A 15,696-nucleotide genomic window follows, 5' to 3' on the forward strand; every position below is an offset into this window, starting at 1 on the left:
GCAGTATAATACAGACTCCCTAACAGAATAAGAAATTAATGTTCAGAAATAACACAAAGTAAAATGTCTCATATATGGATTCTTGCTATTGCAGGTAAGTCCAATGTTTTAGAAAAAGTAAACACAGAAAGCAGTTTAGCTGGGGAATACTTGAGGACTGCCTGACCTAGAGTAACAAAAGGACCGCTCCTTTGTTTCAAGGTGGGACCACTGTGTGGTGCCATTTACACTCCAGAGCTCCATGTGGGATCACGGTGAGGTGGATTCCTCATGAGACCACATCCTTGTTTAGCTCTTCTCTTGCCTCATTTGCAGACCTTAGATTTCTTCTTATAATTTCCCCTCAGTAAATCAGGTGTAAATCACAGAACCTGTGCCAGGTTCTGCTTCTGTAAAACGCAACCAACACGTTTGGTCATGACCTAAAATATTAATCATGTGAAATGTATCAGGGATGTTGTTTCTTTTCCATAAAAAGATGAGCAAAAGAGGTCAGGAAAACTTGTTTAAATGTGTCCCGATATGGACCAAGCTCTGCGATTTTAGAGGAAGGTTAGAATGTGATGGTGAACCTCTTTTGTGTGTGTATGTGGGGGGTGTGCCTGTCCCCCTGGCCAGTACCTGGTCAGCGTGGGACACCATGTTCTCTGCTGTGTGACTTTATGTCTGGGATGGAGCTCAAATCCTTAGCAAAATAAGCTTTTTGGTAATAGGAAAAGGATTAGGGAAGATGCAAACACTTAATAATTTGTAAAATCAGAATAGATGGAACACAAATTGCAATGTTAGTACTCTCCCAAATGGCACTTCTATATAAAAGACAATCTTTTCCTTATTATTAATATGTATGCCCAATAAAAAGAGTCATTCTTTAAAAAGAAAAAAATCCAACTAAAATCACACCAAATTAGCAGAGTTCTCTTCAATTTTGCTAGTTTCCTTTTTTTACCTCCCTTCATGAAATCGGGTCATGCTTTTTCACTATAATTGTAACTAACATGGAGTGTGACATACAACTTTTTAAAGCATATTTTATGTAATTAAAACTACTTTGCTTCAGAGTAACAAATTTTGTTATTTTTTAAACCTGTAAATAATTCCATCATGTAAATCACCTTATCTCTCATATTATTTACAAAATATAGGCAATTTATCTAAGGAGTCTCCAATTCTTTTATAGTAACATTGATGCCGAAATGGTGGTTATTTCACTCTTATTTTTATTTGGATTGCTTCATTATCCCAAATAGCCAAACTGAAAACAGTTCATCCTTACGGACTTGAGGTGTGGATGTTTTGAATTTAACAAGTCGTTACATCATGGTACTCATTCTGCTCAGGCAGCTGGATGGACAGATTTGTGCTAAGTGACAGCTTACTCTTCTCTCATTATTATTTTTCTCCTAGGTAGGATTGCCAGATATCAAATGGTTGCGTCTTAACTAGGTAGGTCCTTAATTTTGGCATTTCCTTCTAGTGCAGGTGTTCTCAGACTTTGGGGGTGCATCAGAATCCCTGGAGAAATAGGACCACAGAAGCCCCTACCTCACTGAAGTAGGAAAGAACCTGAGCACTTGTATTCGTACCAAGTTCCCTAGGTGATTTTGAAATGACACAGTTTAAGTACCCTCCTCTCAGAGAATCACAAAGTAAGAGTGAGGATTAAGTGAATGAAAATACAGAGAGCTTTTAAAACAGTACCAGGAAGCACCTCAAAATCGTTGTCGCTGTTAGTGCGGTAATATAAGGCTGTGTGGGTGCTTATGAGTAGGAAAGCATTTTGTGGATTATTAACTTGCAGCCTGTGATCACTCGAAGGATGTTTGCAAGTCCAAGAGAAAGCACAGGGTAGAGAACACAATCTCCATCCCAGGTAAAGGAAGGAAGAAAATCTTACTTTTGGAAGCAGCAGGATCCCATCCTAGACAGAGGTCTCCTGGAGATAGAGAGATCGTTTTATAAGGTGAAGTCACAGACAAGCAGGATGAACTCATATCAGGACAACTGCTTCTATAGATGAGGATTCCATTTCCTGTTTGGGACTTGAGTTCCTAGCATTAGGAATATGCTGAGTGGGAAAGAACTGATTTTCCCAGGCTTGGAAAGGATCTTCAAGGCCACAAAAAAGTGGTTTTCACTGACTGAGCCAGGGATCCATTGCCAAATGTCTCATTGTTGAGCAGACCTCCAAGTGCAGTCATCAGTTGTGAAGTGTCGCCATACAAGAGAATTAGAAAAGAGCCTGAGTTCTGAAGGTCAGTAGAGAGAGTGAGAGACATTCTGAGTATTCGCCTTCCTCCCCGACATGTCCTCCTTCTGCCCTTTCCTTTCTCAGGGACCCAGCACTAGTGTCTAGGCAGCACAATAATTCCCAAACCTATGAGATGATACAGCATTTTGCCTAGATTTCCCCCTTTATGGCTTCATCATTCATAATCCCACTGTCCTTCCTTTTCCAGATACAAAGATAAAGACACCCACACGGGTGATATACTTGGGCTGTTGTTGGCCAAGGACAGCTATTGATAAAAGAAATGTCGGGGCCAGCCCGGTGGTGCAGCGGTTAAGTTGGCACATTCCGCTTCTCGGCGGCCTGGTGTTTGCCAGTTCGAATCCCGGGTACAGACATGGCACCGCTTGGCACGCCATACTGTGGTAGGCGTCCCACATATAAAGTAGAGGAAGATGGGCACGGATGTTAGCTCAGGGCCAGTCTTCCTCAGCAAAAAGAGGAGGATTGGCAGCAGTTAGCTCAGGGCTAATCTCCCCCCCCCCCAAAAAAGATGTCAACACTTGATTCCATGTTTACCTCTGACCCCCTCCCACAATTGACTCTATTCCTTCATGTCACCCCTCATTTCCCTGATCTTTCCCTTGAGCCTTTCACCTGTGGGCTGAGCTCTGGCTGACTATCACAGCTTTGATGTGACTTGTGAGGAAATGGACACTATTGTGTCAAGAAGGGGAGGAGGAAGAAAGACTCAGGATTCTCCAAATTACTTTAGGCTGCATAGGATCCTTCCATGTGATTTTCCCTTTGTCAGAAAGAACTTGACCCAATTATTTTCAAAAATATATTTTTTAAAAACCTTCCATGTATCTTCGTACGACCCAAAGTGAGAGATTTACCCTAATTCCCTAACCTTAGAAATTTCCTTCCTTTACACTATTTCAAAATTCCCTGAACGTCTCTTCTGAGGATCCTAACACCATTAGAGTAAGTAATCTTTGTATACTTAAGTACGTGATGTTCATTTTTACCTCTATTGTAAGATCCATGGAATATTACTGGCTTTATTTGCTGTGACATTGTAATTTCCTTGAACATGATAGTTAACCAAACGTTAACAAATGTCGAAGTGAATGACTAAATGCCGTAAAGATTACAGATTCATGGCACTGTAACTAGATGAGGAAAACGATTTGTTCTTGACCTTCAGGCAAAGCAGAACTGAGATTCTGGTGTCAGTGATCATGAGCACAAAAGGGCTGAATGCTGGAAAACATGAGGCTATGAGCACAGAGATGTTTACCATCCACTGGCCTGGGTTTGTAACCAGTGTCATCCAAAGAGTCAAAATAGCATAGATTGAATAAAAGGTAACAAAGGAACTCACCAGGATTAGGATAGCATATGTGGCCCTGGCCTCATGGGAAAGTCTGGGAGGGACTCTGTTGCTATGAATATGTTGGACTCGCTTTTTGTGCCTGAGCAGGATGAAGACCATGGAGCCACTGGCCCACACCATGAAGACCAAACTCATAAAGTCGGGGGAAAAATATATGACAGTATATAATGAGCTAAATCTCCCTGGCATTGTCCAGGAACAGTATCCACAATTGTTTTCCACACTAAGGTTTTTGCATTTTAATGGGCCATTCACTATTATAGGCATACATGAATTCACCAAGAGATGCAGGATCCAGCACAGGAAACAGCAGAAGCCAATGAAATTTCGGGATCTTAGCTTGAGATTCATCCATCTACAAATACTAGGGTTGAGCTTGATGGCCTGGACACCATTAAGAAGACAGATAGTGCTGAAGGAAACTCCTGTGCCCATTCTGTGATAATAAAAGACAAGTTTACGTGCAGCATTATCCAGGAAATATTTTAATCCAAAAGCCACCATAGTTTGAGGTATCCCTTTGGAGAAAAGGACCAAGGAGTTGGCAAAGACCAGTTGGTTGAGAATCAGGTCTGTAGGTCTCACCTTGTGTCCAGTGAGCAGAGTAAAACTGTAAAGACAAAGGAGGGATGAATTTCCAAGGATCCCAACTGCAGTCTGAGTGAGGAAGATAATCCCCAATTCCAATTTGCCAGAACCCATTGCATCAATATCTATGGGTGTTGATTTTAACTGAAGTCAGAAGAATGAGAAAAAAACCAAAAATAAATGTCTTGCCATCACTATGGAGAGTACTTTTCAGCACTTAACCTAAACCATATTTTCTCACTTTAAGCAGGTATTAACATTTTAGACTTTTTTGTGTAATGGCAGTTCACTGAAGAACTGCATTAGAAATAGCCTCAGATAACTGTCAAATCTGCTAAGAGACTAGAACTTATTTAAATCACTAAAAAGAAAGGATAATTATGTAATGTGATACAGTTGCGAATTATCACTGAAATGACAATCATATTACAATACATAAATATATCAAATTGACAAGTGGTACACCTTAAATTTACACAATGTTGTATGCTGAACATATTTCAATAAGAATAAAATCTGTTAAAACAAAAATGAAGAAAGAAAGAAAACTGCCAAGTGAGCAAAAGAAACAAACAAAAGAAATAGCTGTAACCATCTCTGAGGATCTGGGTGGATGAATGAGGGCACAGCTGCACACAGGCCTCAACAGCTAGAGAGACGAGGAGAGGGGACATCTCTGTATACTGAGCCAAGCAGTGTGTTGTCAAAGTTTTTTCCAACACTGTTGAGAAATTGGGAAACACCTTGAGCATAAAGCAGATTTTGTTTGCTTACGTGTGTTTTTCATCTGGAAGAAATACTAGATGAATGCCAAAAACTGCACTCTGATGCGAGCTGTGCAGGAATACTCAGATACATACTAGGACACAACTCAGACATACGAGGCACCTCACTTCGCTGTGTCTTATAGCCTCTTAAATCCACATCTGGTGTTGCAACTTTCCAGCTGATTATATTTATGTAATTTTTAAAAATTGAAGTATGATTGACATACAACACTATATTAGTTTCAGATGTACAACACAATGACTCATATTTGTATTTATTGTGAAATAATAACCACAGTAAGTCTAGTTAACATCTATCACTACACATAGTTAACAAATTTTTTTTCTTGTGATGAGAACTTTTAAGATTTACTCTTACTACTTTCAAATAAGCAGTACAGTATTATTGTGTATAGTCACCATGCTGTACATTACATTCCCATGACATTTATTTTACAAGTGGAAGTTTGTACCATTTGACTCCCTTCACCCATGTCCCCCACCCCCCACCCACCTGATTCTACATAACCCTCCTTCCCCAACTTCACAATCATTCATAAACTGTAATCCTTCTGACTGCCACTTCTACAGGAAAATTTCAGCTTTTTAAGGCAAAGTGTCATACTTATTACAGTATTTACTTATTTCTTTAGTATTTAAAATGTTTAAAACTGTTGCCATATTTACTAGGCTTCTATCTTCTTTTTAATGTTTTACTCATGACATCTCTGAGTGGCCCAATAAGCTCTGTGTTGTTATTTTGGATTTTGTGTATCTTGGGGGTTTTCAGGAGCACATATGTTGAATTACAGCTGAAGAAACTCTATGGAGTTTTCTCCAGGATATATTCTTAAGTGAAAAAGGTGTAGTCTAGAACAATGTACAAAGTATGCTATATTTTTAAAGCAAGTAGAAAATTTTAAATAAATGAATAGAGTGTTAATGGGGTAGAGGGACAGAAATGAAAGTTTATGAAATTTTCCCGTGTTATAGCTTTGTCTTTAACAAATTTAAATATTTTACATAATTTTAAACTATATCAAATCAAAGTGAAATTTAAAAATCCATAAAATGAAAGGCAAAATGAAAGAAAAAATGACCTTTCTGTGTGTTGGCTTGTGGCCTATCCAGACAAAGAGAAAGCCTTCTAATGGCTTTAATACACAGAAGGGTACACACACACACTCCCAACTGAATGAAAAGTAGTCAAATAAGATAATAGTGAATTATAACTATAAAATAAGGTTAAAATAGTGAAAAGTGAATCAGATTCATGCATATTATCAGTCATGCAAAATGTTACCACTGGAGGAAACTGAGTAAAGTGTACGCAGAATCTCTATTATTTCTTTTTTTTTTATTTTCTTAAAGATTGGCACCTGAGCTAACAATTGTTGCCAATCTTCTTTTTTTTCCTTTCTGCTTTTTCTCCCCAAATCCCCCCAGTATATAGTTGTATATATTTTTTTGTTGTTGTGGGTCCTTCTAGTTGTGGCATGTGGCATGCCGCCTCAACGTGACCTGATGAACGGTGCCATGTCCATGCCCAAGATCTGAACCGGTGAAACCCTGGGCTGCCAAAGCAGAGCACGGGAACTTAACCACTTGGCCACGGGGCTGGCCCCATCTCTATATTATTTCTGACAACTGCATGTGAGTCATCAATTATCTCTATAAAAATGCCAATTAAAAAAATCCAAGGGATATATAGAGGGAAAAACACCTGCAAAGATATGTTAAAGTCGTACCCAGAATCATTCCTTGGTAAAATCCATTGGTATTGATATATTAAAAAAAAATAAAGCTATGTATTAAAATTTGGCAAAATTACACCCCAATTAGGTAATTTTAAGGAAAAATAGAAGCAAAATTTAAAACTCAATTAAAATATGAGCATCAGAAAGAATTAATAGAGAGAAACTAGAGCCCAAGATCATATTCATAAAGATATTATTACAATGTAGGTATATCTTATTTAACATGATTCCTGTCTAAATGGTAATATTTCTACCATTTCTCAAGTAATTATAAAAATAAAAAAAAACTAAAGGAGAATGAAGATAATGGGTACTAGGGAAAGCTTTATGCTGAAAATGCAAAAAGTAGAGAAGTCAATGGCACAAAACAAGAAGCATAATAAACAAACACACACATATGTGAATGCATGTATTCTTCCTAATAAATGTAATAAACTTCTAGGAAAATTATCTACTTATTATATGGTATTAACTTATTTGGAGGTAGAAGCAGAGGTATTTCAACATTTCACAATTACAACTAAATGACATACTGAATCTAAAATGTAAGGAATGACAAATCTCCGAGGTAAAAATATTAGAGTATATTTTTATAATTTGGGGTTGGGGAAATCATCACAGTACATGGTCCAAAACAATGGCACTTTTATTTTTAAGAATGAAATAAGAAGATTAGTAGATATTATATTAAATAATACACAAAAGTATTTAATTGGATAAGACGTGTAAGAGGAAGCTATAACAATAACCTAAGTAACAATACTAGTTACAGTATTAAAACCAAAACCAAATGATGACAATGGATATGAACAGACAGTACTCAACAGACTCATTCATGTGCTTATAAAATATCTTTGTTTTGCAAGTGATCAGAAAAATACCAATGAAATTGAAAAGGATGTTATTTTATTTTCAACTCTAACATATATCAGTTTGCCAAAATATTATTATGGAGCATACTTCTCTGATACAAAATTTCATTTTTCATACCTGTCATAAGACATAATTACTCAAGTATGATTTAAGAATTGGAGTTCATTAAGGTAGCCAGGAAATTAGGATATATTTTAAACATTTTTCAGGTGCACAAAAATACCATATCTTTCTTTAAACTTAACCAGTTTGACTCACACCCTTTACCTCAATAGCATTTTTTTCTTTTTCAGAATCTAAAAGGTGTATTTTTTTCAGAGCAATTTATTTTGGATTAAAAGAAGCAAGATAACTTTTTTCAATCTTACTGCAGTTGCTTTCATCATAATAAATACTATACATAATTCAAGTCATTAGCATTTTGGGGAGGAAAACCGAATAAACACATATATCAGACTGTGGGGACATTGAGGGGGAGTGGGAAGCTCTGACCCCACTGGCAGTGAGCGTGTGTGTGCTGTGGACGTGGCTCAGGACGTTTGGGAAGAGAAGCACAGACGGAATTCATGCAGCCGCGGTCAACCCGAGGGGTATTCTCAGAGATCTTACTGATTATGTCCATACAAATGAAAATGTGGAAAGATCCTCACCAATGGACAATACTGTTCTGAGGACTGAGGAGGATGGGAGGGAGGGGGGAGATAGTGTGTCAAAGTGAATCCTGTATCACACATGGATTTATTAAACATACTCACATGAAAAGTGTAATTTTATAAGGTATTTAAGGTTGAAATGGGAAATACAGGGAGTCACTGGAGTAATCAACATAGGTTATGAAATAAGGACAGTGAAGCAGAATAAGAGAAGGGATAAAGGAAAGAACCAGGAATCAACTTCAAGAGGAGTCGCAAGATGAAGGGAAACAACAGAATGTGTCAGTAGAAGCTACTGTGGGAATTTAAAATGCCTGCAGCAAACAGAGAACCTGACAACAACGATATCGCTGAGGCTGTGGGTCACTCCAGCCCTTGGGGACCCGCAGGGATTCCAAAGCAGTAATGACTCTCAATTTCCCTTGCCCATAAGGGTTCTGGGGAGACATAGGGAGGATGTAAATTAAGGGCCTCCTGCTCCTGCTCCCAGAGATTGGAGGGTGGACCTGTTCTTCTTACAGGGTGTCTGGTCAGAATTTTTATTTTTTCGCTTGAAAAAGAATTGTCTTATGAATGGGACATGTGTTTGGGGTGAAATCACACTAAAACTAGGAGAGAGAGTGGCTAGATCGATACAGATGCAGACACAGGTGTGAGTCGAGAAGCGCAGCCCCCTGGAGGGTAGACAGACATCAGATTAGTGTGAGAAGGTGACAACGGAGGCACTTTAAAATTTGTTTAAATGTCTGGATAATGTTTATGTTTTGAGATTTAAAGTCCTAAATTATTCTTTTTCCCATACCCCACCCCCAGTCTTTTTGCCATATTCATCTTTACACAATATTTTCATTTCTGTACGTGACAGACTGGTCTAAATGAGAGGCGTGGTTAACAACCCTCCACTGATGAGGGAAGTTTAGAGACACATTGCTAAAGACGCCGTGTAGCACAGCCTGCCCCTGCTCAAAACAAAACACATCCCACACCAGGAACTGATATCCCGCAGACATGGGGTGTCTACTCAGAAAAGGAGCTCATGTTCTCTGTTATTACTTGAAATATGCTGAATCTTGGGGCCTTTAGAGTGAACTATTATGGTCACTGTGTTTAGTGAGAAGCAAGTGACAAAAGTTTCCAAACAATGTAACTGAGGGGAGAGGGGAGATGTCAGGCAGCCCTGAAGCAGGTTGACAAGAGTAGCAACAAGCCTCTGGTTTCCTCAGCAAATGCATTTCCTGTTTGTATGTGTTTGGACTTATCTCTTTGTCTGTCTGTCTATCTATCATTTATCATCTACTTAAGGTTTTTTTCCCTCAACTCAGAAAGCCAATTTTTCAAAAAATAGTTAATCCTGAATTTCCAGAGATAAATATTTTCTAAGAATGTGAAACTTACCTGAAAAGAAGAGCTCTTTACCAAGTGTGGCTTTGCTCCCAGGACAGGGACTGCTGTGGCAGCACCTGTGCAAGTGTCTAAATGGGACAGATGAGCCTGAGATAAAGGTTTGGGTTCCATGATCTCAACTCCCTGTTGGGAAGTGATCATCATTTCACCTGTAAGTGCAGTGACAGTGTCTACATGGGGACCGGGGATTATCTCTGAAAAACATTTGGGATTGTGCAAACCGCTGAAAGCTATGAAAAGTGCTTAATGAGATATCCATCAGGAGTGGCAGAAGCAGATGGGAAGAATCTGTTTGAAACAATAACATTCCACTGGAATGCTAAAAGAATACTGTGTTCTCTAATAAGAGAGAGAAGGGAGCTGATCAAATGTCTGTCGGGGATTCTTAGTTTGAAGGCTTTGTTTCCAAAATATGATTCCTCCCCATTCCTGAGAGCACTGTGGGTAGTGAACTTGAAGGAAAAGAAGCGTGGGTAGAGTTAGAAAGTGTATTCAGAATTGGAAAAATTGACAGGAAATATGTGTTGTGATATTTGTCCAGCATTTTAACAAATATTTATTGTGGAGTTTATGTGTTTTAGGCACATTTCTAGGCATATGGAATATATCAGTGCACAGAGTATTGATAGAAATCCTGGAACTTACTCTGTTGTTGATGGAAAAAGACAATAAATAGTGCTTCTGTGATACTGTTGTGTGGTTCCTCGCGCACTCCCTCTCCTCATTTTTCATTCTCCCCAACACCACCTTCCCATTACTATTTAAAAAAGACTTTAAGTTCATATGAAGTATCCTATCTGTACCACAGACTGAAAAAATTTCAACAGTTTGGATAACCGAAGAGACTCAGCAGTCTACACAGAGCATTGAAATGTGAGGCTGCTAGTTAAATGTACAGGACACGATGTAGCAAAACATGATAGTGCAGGTCACCCAGGCACAAATCTTCAGAATCCTGATTTGCATATGGACATGATTCATCTTCAGATCAAGGATAACTCCAATCAGAATTCCCAGAAGGGACTTTATGCCCTTTGTTTAACAGTGAAATCAGGATGCCAAATCAATTATGACATTTAGAAAACCATCAGTAAACAATCTGGCCTTGGGTGTTCCCATGGGATTTTTGGACTTTAAACAACACATAATAAATCCCACTGCACTATCTCAACAGAGTTAAAGCCAGACACCCAGGAGTCCCTAGAGATGTGGCTGAAGTTTTCCAGTCCAGGTCGATTAACTATCTTACTCAAAATAAATACGCAGTATTTCAAAATTTGTGAGATGCTGCTAAAGCAATTCCTTTTAGAGGAGACTACTTCAATAGAGGTGTTAGCCAGGGCAATGACGAGAAAAAAGAGATGTCCAATTTAGAAACAAAGAAGTAAAACTGTATTAACAGAGGACGTGAAGGTCTATGGAGAAAATCCTATGGGATCTACAAAGACCTAAAAGCCAAAAAATAAAATGAAACTACTAGAACTATTAAATGCTACTCTATGTGATAGCAATGAACAACCAAAAATGGGAATAAAATTTAAGAAACATTGCAGTCTATAATAGTATTGGATATATAAATCTTTAGAGATAAATAAGATTTGTAACCTCCTAAAGATGGTCAAATAGGACGCCGAGAAAAACAAAAAGTGACAAGTAAGCCTTTATTCACTTACTGTGAGAGTGTAAACAAGAGTCCAAAAAGAGAAAGAGGGGCTTGATTCCTTAGTGTCCCATTCTCGCCACAGAACTGCAGTGGATGAGGGTCAGGTGAGGACAGGGGAATCTCACTGCAGGGAGCCCTGAACAAAAGACTCCTGCTGTTTAACGGACCCAGTGGACAGGAGGAGGAAGGGGGTAAGGGCTAGGAGTGCTGAGTACTAAGTCAGAGTGGAGAAAGTGTCTTCAAACCTCCCCTGATAAGGAGGACTCAGTAAAGGTGCCTGAACAGTATCTCAGTGGAGTCCCACCTGTCTTCCCACCTATAAGAAGGCCTCTGAATGGAGGTGTCTATGCTAGGAAAGCAGACATGTGTGGCAGCATGGCAGGGGGTAGGAGGAATGATCCCTGACTGCAGCTCCCTCCAGAGCCTGAAATTCATTGAATGTGCACCAAGTCTGCTGTGGCAAGAGCAGCTTTCCCCCTTAAGGCCTGCCTGGTAAAGTGTTTCTCATCACCTGTAGTTGGGCCTTGTAGGGCATTAGAATTGGCCACCCAAAACTGTGTCTCTTTGGCATCAAGATTGTTTGGGGCTAGGTACTTTTAAGAAACTGCAGACAGGGAGAAGCTCTGAAAACCAAGTAGAAGTTACCCTTTGTAAGAGACATTTACATTCGTGAGGGAAATCTTCATTTGTAAAGATGTCTCCCTCTCTCTAACAGGAAGAGGGTTATGACCTTATCTCTTGAAACTCTTATCACTGTGTAAGGCAAGGACTTAAATCTGCATGATAACCTTACTCTTGTTTACTGTGCTTTTCTGGTGATCTCCCGTAGCTGACTCCCTACCACCCCCAACATCCTCCTTTGTCTTTAGCTGAAGATGCTATTTAAGGTGGCAGCTTCAGCCATTCTGGCAGAGTTACCAAGTTTCCCTGGGTTTCTCCCATGTATATATGTTATAAAACTTTGTTTGATTTTCTCCTGCCATTCCGTCTCATGTCAATTTAATTTGTAGCCCAGCCAGAAGGACCCAGAGAGTAGAGGATTTATCTTCCTCCTCTACAGCTTGAAAGATCACACATAGGATCTGGGCTTAGAGCTAGGCTCTTCCAGACCTAAATAAAAGGAGAAATATACCACATTTATGGATGGGCCACACAAAGATGGCCTTCTTCTACTTGATGTGCATTAAAAAAGCCAATTATCATGGCATCAGCTTTTTTTTTTTTTTAAGGCATTAACTTTTGAGAAAGGAATATAGCTTTATTGTGAGATTGATCTGTAAGGAGACAGAAGGCCAGGCTCTCAAATCAATCTCCCCCATCCAAAGTATGGGGTTAGATTCAAGTGATAAGAAAAGCCTGCTAGTATGTGGAAGTGCTGGCATGATGAGTTTCAATTGGCAGATCAAAATTTTGACTCATTGACCCTGAAAAACAGCTTCAGCATCTTGTTGTTAAGATAGGTCAGTTATGAGAGGTTATGGGGAAAAGTGCAGAAAACATGGGTGAAGTTGTTAGGGAGGTTTAAGTCATTGCCTTCTTCATTGATAAGAGTTTCTAAAGAGTTTCTAGAGATTTAGAGTCACCCTCCTCTTCCTGGCACAGAGAGAGAGAGGCACCTTTACAAACGGAGATTTCTCTTATAAATGTAAATCTCCCTCACAAAAGGGTAACTTCTACTAGATTTTCAAACTTTTCCTGTCTGCTTTTTTTTTTTTTTTAATTATTAGCTCAAAATAGCCCTTATGCAAAAGAAGTGTATTTTGGGGTTGCAAATTCTATTCCTAATCCTGTGGTTACAGGAACACATCATATTAAGATGTTATTCTCTCAAATTCAGTCTATAGACAAAATGCAATCCATATCAAAATCCTGGTAGACTTTTTTTCATAGAAATTAACAGTGGCTTCTAAAATTTATATGTCTTTGCAAAGGACCAAGGATGGCAGAAAGAGCTTTGAAAAAGAAGAGAAAAGTTGGAAGACTATACAACCCTGATTTTTTCCCTCTCATTTATTTTGTATTTATTTAATATGCTGCTTTTGAATTGACAGAGGGCCTTTAAGACCTGGCCCCTCTTTGTGGAAGGATCAGTGGAACATCCATAGCCACTCATGTTCCAGTTTTCAGAGCTTGATTAAATATCACCCTTTCTCTCTTTTTTAAAATTGAGTTCATAATAGTTTATGTGAGATTTCAGTTGGACGATATTTCTTGTCTGTCACCACATAAGTGCTCCCCTTCACTCCCTGTACTAACCCCCCATCCCCCTTCCCCTGGTAACCACTGAACTGTTTTCTTTGTCCACATGTTTGTTCATATTCCACATATGAGTGAAAGCATCTGGTGTTTGTCTTTCTCAATCTGGCTTATTTCTCTTAGCATAATTCCCTCCAGGTCCTTCCATGTTATTGCAAATGGGATGATTTTGTCTTTTTTATGGCTTAGTAGTATTCCATTGTATATATACACCACAACTTCTTTATCCATTCATCGGTTGATGGGCACTTGGATTATTTCCATGTCTAGGCTATTGTGAACAGTGCTGCAACAAACATAGGGGTGCATATGTTACTTTGGATTGTTGATTTCAAGTTGTTCGGGTAGATACCCAGTAGCGGGATAGCTGGGTCATATGGTAGTTCTATTTTTAGTTTTTGGAGGACTCTCCATACTGTTTTCCACAGTGGCTGCACCAGTTTGCATTCCTACCAGCAGTGTATGAGGGTTCCCTTTTCTCCACACCCTCTCCAACATTTGCTATTTTTAGTCTTGGTGATTATAGCCATTTTAACACCTGTTAAAATGTGAGGAAGTGAAGACTGCTTAAGTTCCTTTGAAATTTTGCCTTTTGTTTAAAACAAAAGTTGATGGTTGAAAATTGGAAACATGTTAGGTTTTAGAACCATTAAACCAGAATATTTTAACTAAAATTAGAAGTCAAATGGAAATTTATTAACATAAAACACATTTACTTATATATGCACTAAATGACATCTAAAAAGGAAAGGTGATGTTTCACACGTTACTGGAGCCCTTCATTGACCTGCACTATTGTTAGGACAAAGGTTAGAATTCTTGTCTGATGTACAGTAATCAACTGCAAACACTAGAGTTTTGGGGAGTTTTCTTTGTTCACTAAGGCTGCATGTGCATTCCCGACATGGGCCATTCCAGATGATTTTCCCTGATAGATGCATCCTCATCCATCTAGGTTTAGAAAAAAATATTAAAACTATTAAAAGGCCCTGTGTAACACTAAATATTTTACTTATGTATAAAATGGTGACATTTTACTTACATTCACAAATTTGATGGTTTTCATACACTATACACTCACAAGGGACCTTGAACTTCTTCACTGAGGAATACAGCATGTGTATATTAAGTAATCTTTGCATATTGTATACATAATCCCCTACTTTGGCTCCACTACAAGCTCTGTGAGGGTGGGGTGTTCTTAGTCACTGGATATCACAAAGTGATATCCTAGGATGGTAACTAGCACCAAATAGTCCCGTTTATTTGGATTCATAGAAAACACCACGTAGACCGACAGACTTGAGCTGCTCTAAGAATAAATGTAAAGCTAAAACTAATATTAAAAAATCCTAGGAGCATAATTTTGTTATGCCTGGATAATTATTTTAAAAATCCAGAAAAAGTAAAAATCTTGATATGTTTAATATTTCCAATTAAATACTTCTATAAAACTCAGGGCAGGCAAAACTTAGATACCAATGAGACAACAGGCAAACAACTGCACTGAAAAAAATCAGAAAAGTTATGGGCTCTGAGATTTACTGAATCAGGCAAGTGGGCATTTTCTGGCATCATGGAATCGTTGTATAGTTTGGGAAGTTGTTTCATGGATAAAGGCATTTGTCAGTCATCAGATTGTACTTACGTATTCTCCTGAGTATATCTGTGTATTCCTCTGAATAGACATTTTACTTTTAAAAAGTTTAAATCATTTCCTAAACGTTAATGGTTTTTAGCTTGCCATGACACAGGTAGTGTTTATGAAGGCAGATTGAGTGTAGTCAGAAGCAGCCTGGAAGCAATGGTTCACCTGTGTCCTTAAGTATCTTCCAATACCCAGCTCTTGATTTCTCAATACCTTTCTCTACCACAAAGAAGAAAAACTACTTGGAGAAAAGACTGATTTCTGGCAGGGCAAGGAAAGTTACAAGATGAAACTGGAGTATCTTTTGTACCACAAAGAAGTGCCTAAAATGTGATGGCGATATGGAAAGGGGACAAAGAAGCCAGCTTGAAGGAACTCTCATGGAGTCAATCTAGGAAAATTTGAGCATCAAAATAAATGACAGTGGTCGGTTATAACCCACTTAAACACTTAAGAAT

The 15,696-nt window shown here is 38.6% G+C and overlaps 1 protein-coding gene across 1 annotated transcript; it reads right to left on the reverse strand.

Annotated features, from left to right (window-relative positions):
• Positions 1-3,383: 3,383 nt before the first annotated feature.
• LOC103553613 (vomeronasal type-1 receptor 1) lies at positions 3,384-9,782 on the reverse strand. The gene is given in 4 exon segments (XM_008524234.2): positions 3,384-4,202; positions 4,204-4,286; positions 8,605-8,704; positions 9,663-9,782. Coding segments are annotated over 4 exon segments (1,122 nt in total).
• Positions 9,783-15,696: the final 5,914 nt, after the last annotated feature.

Source organism: Equus przewalskii, chromosome 9 (assembly GCF_037783145.1).
Source record: "Equus przewalskii isolate Varuska chromosome 9, EquPr2, whole genome shotgun sequence".
NCBI classification, from domain to species: Eukaryota; Metazoa; Chordata; class Mammalia; order Perissodactyla; family Equidae; genus Equus; species Equus przewalskii.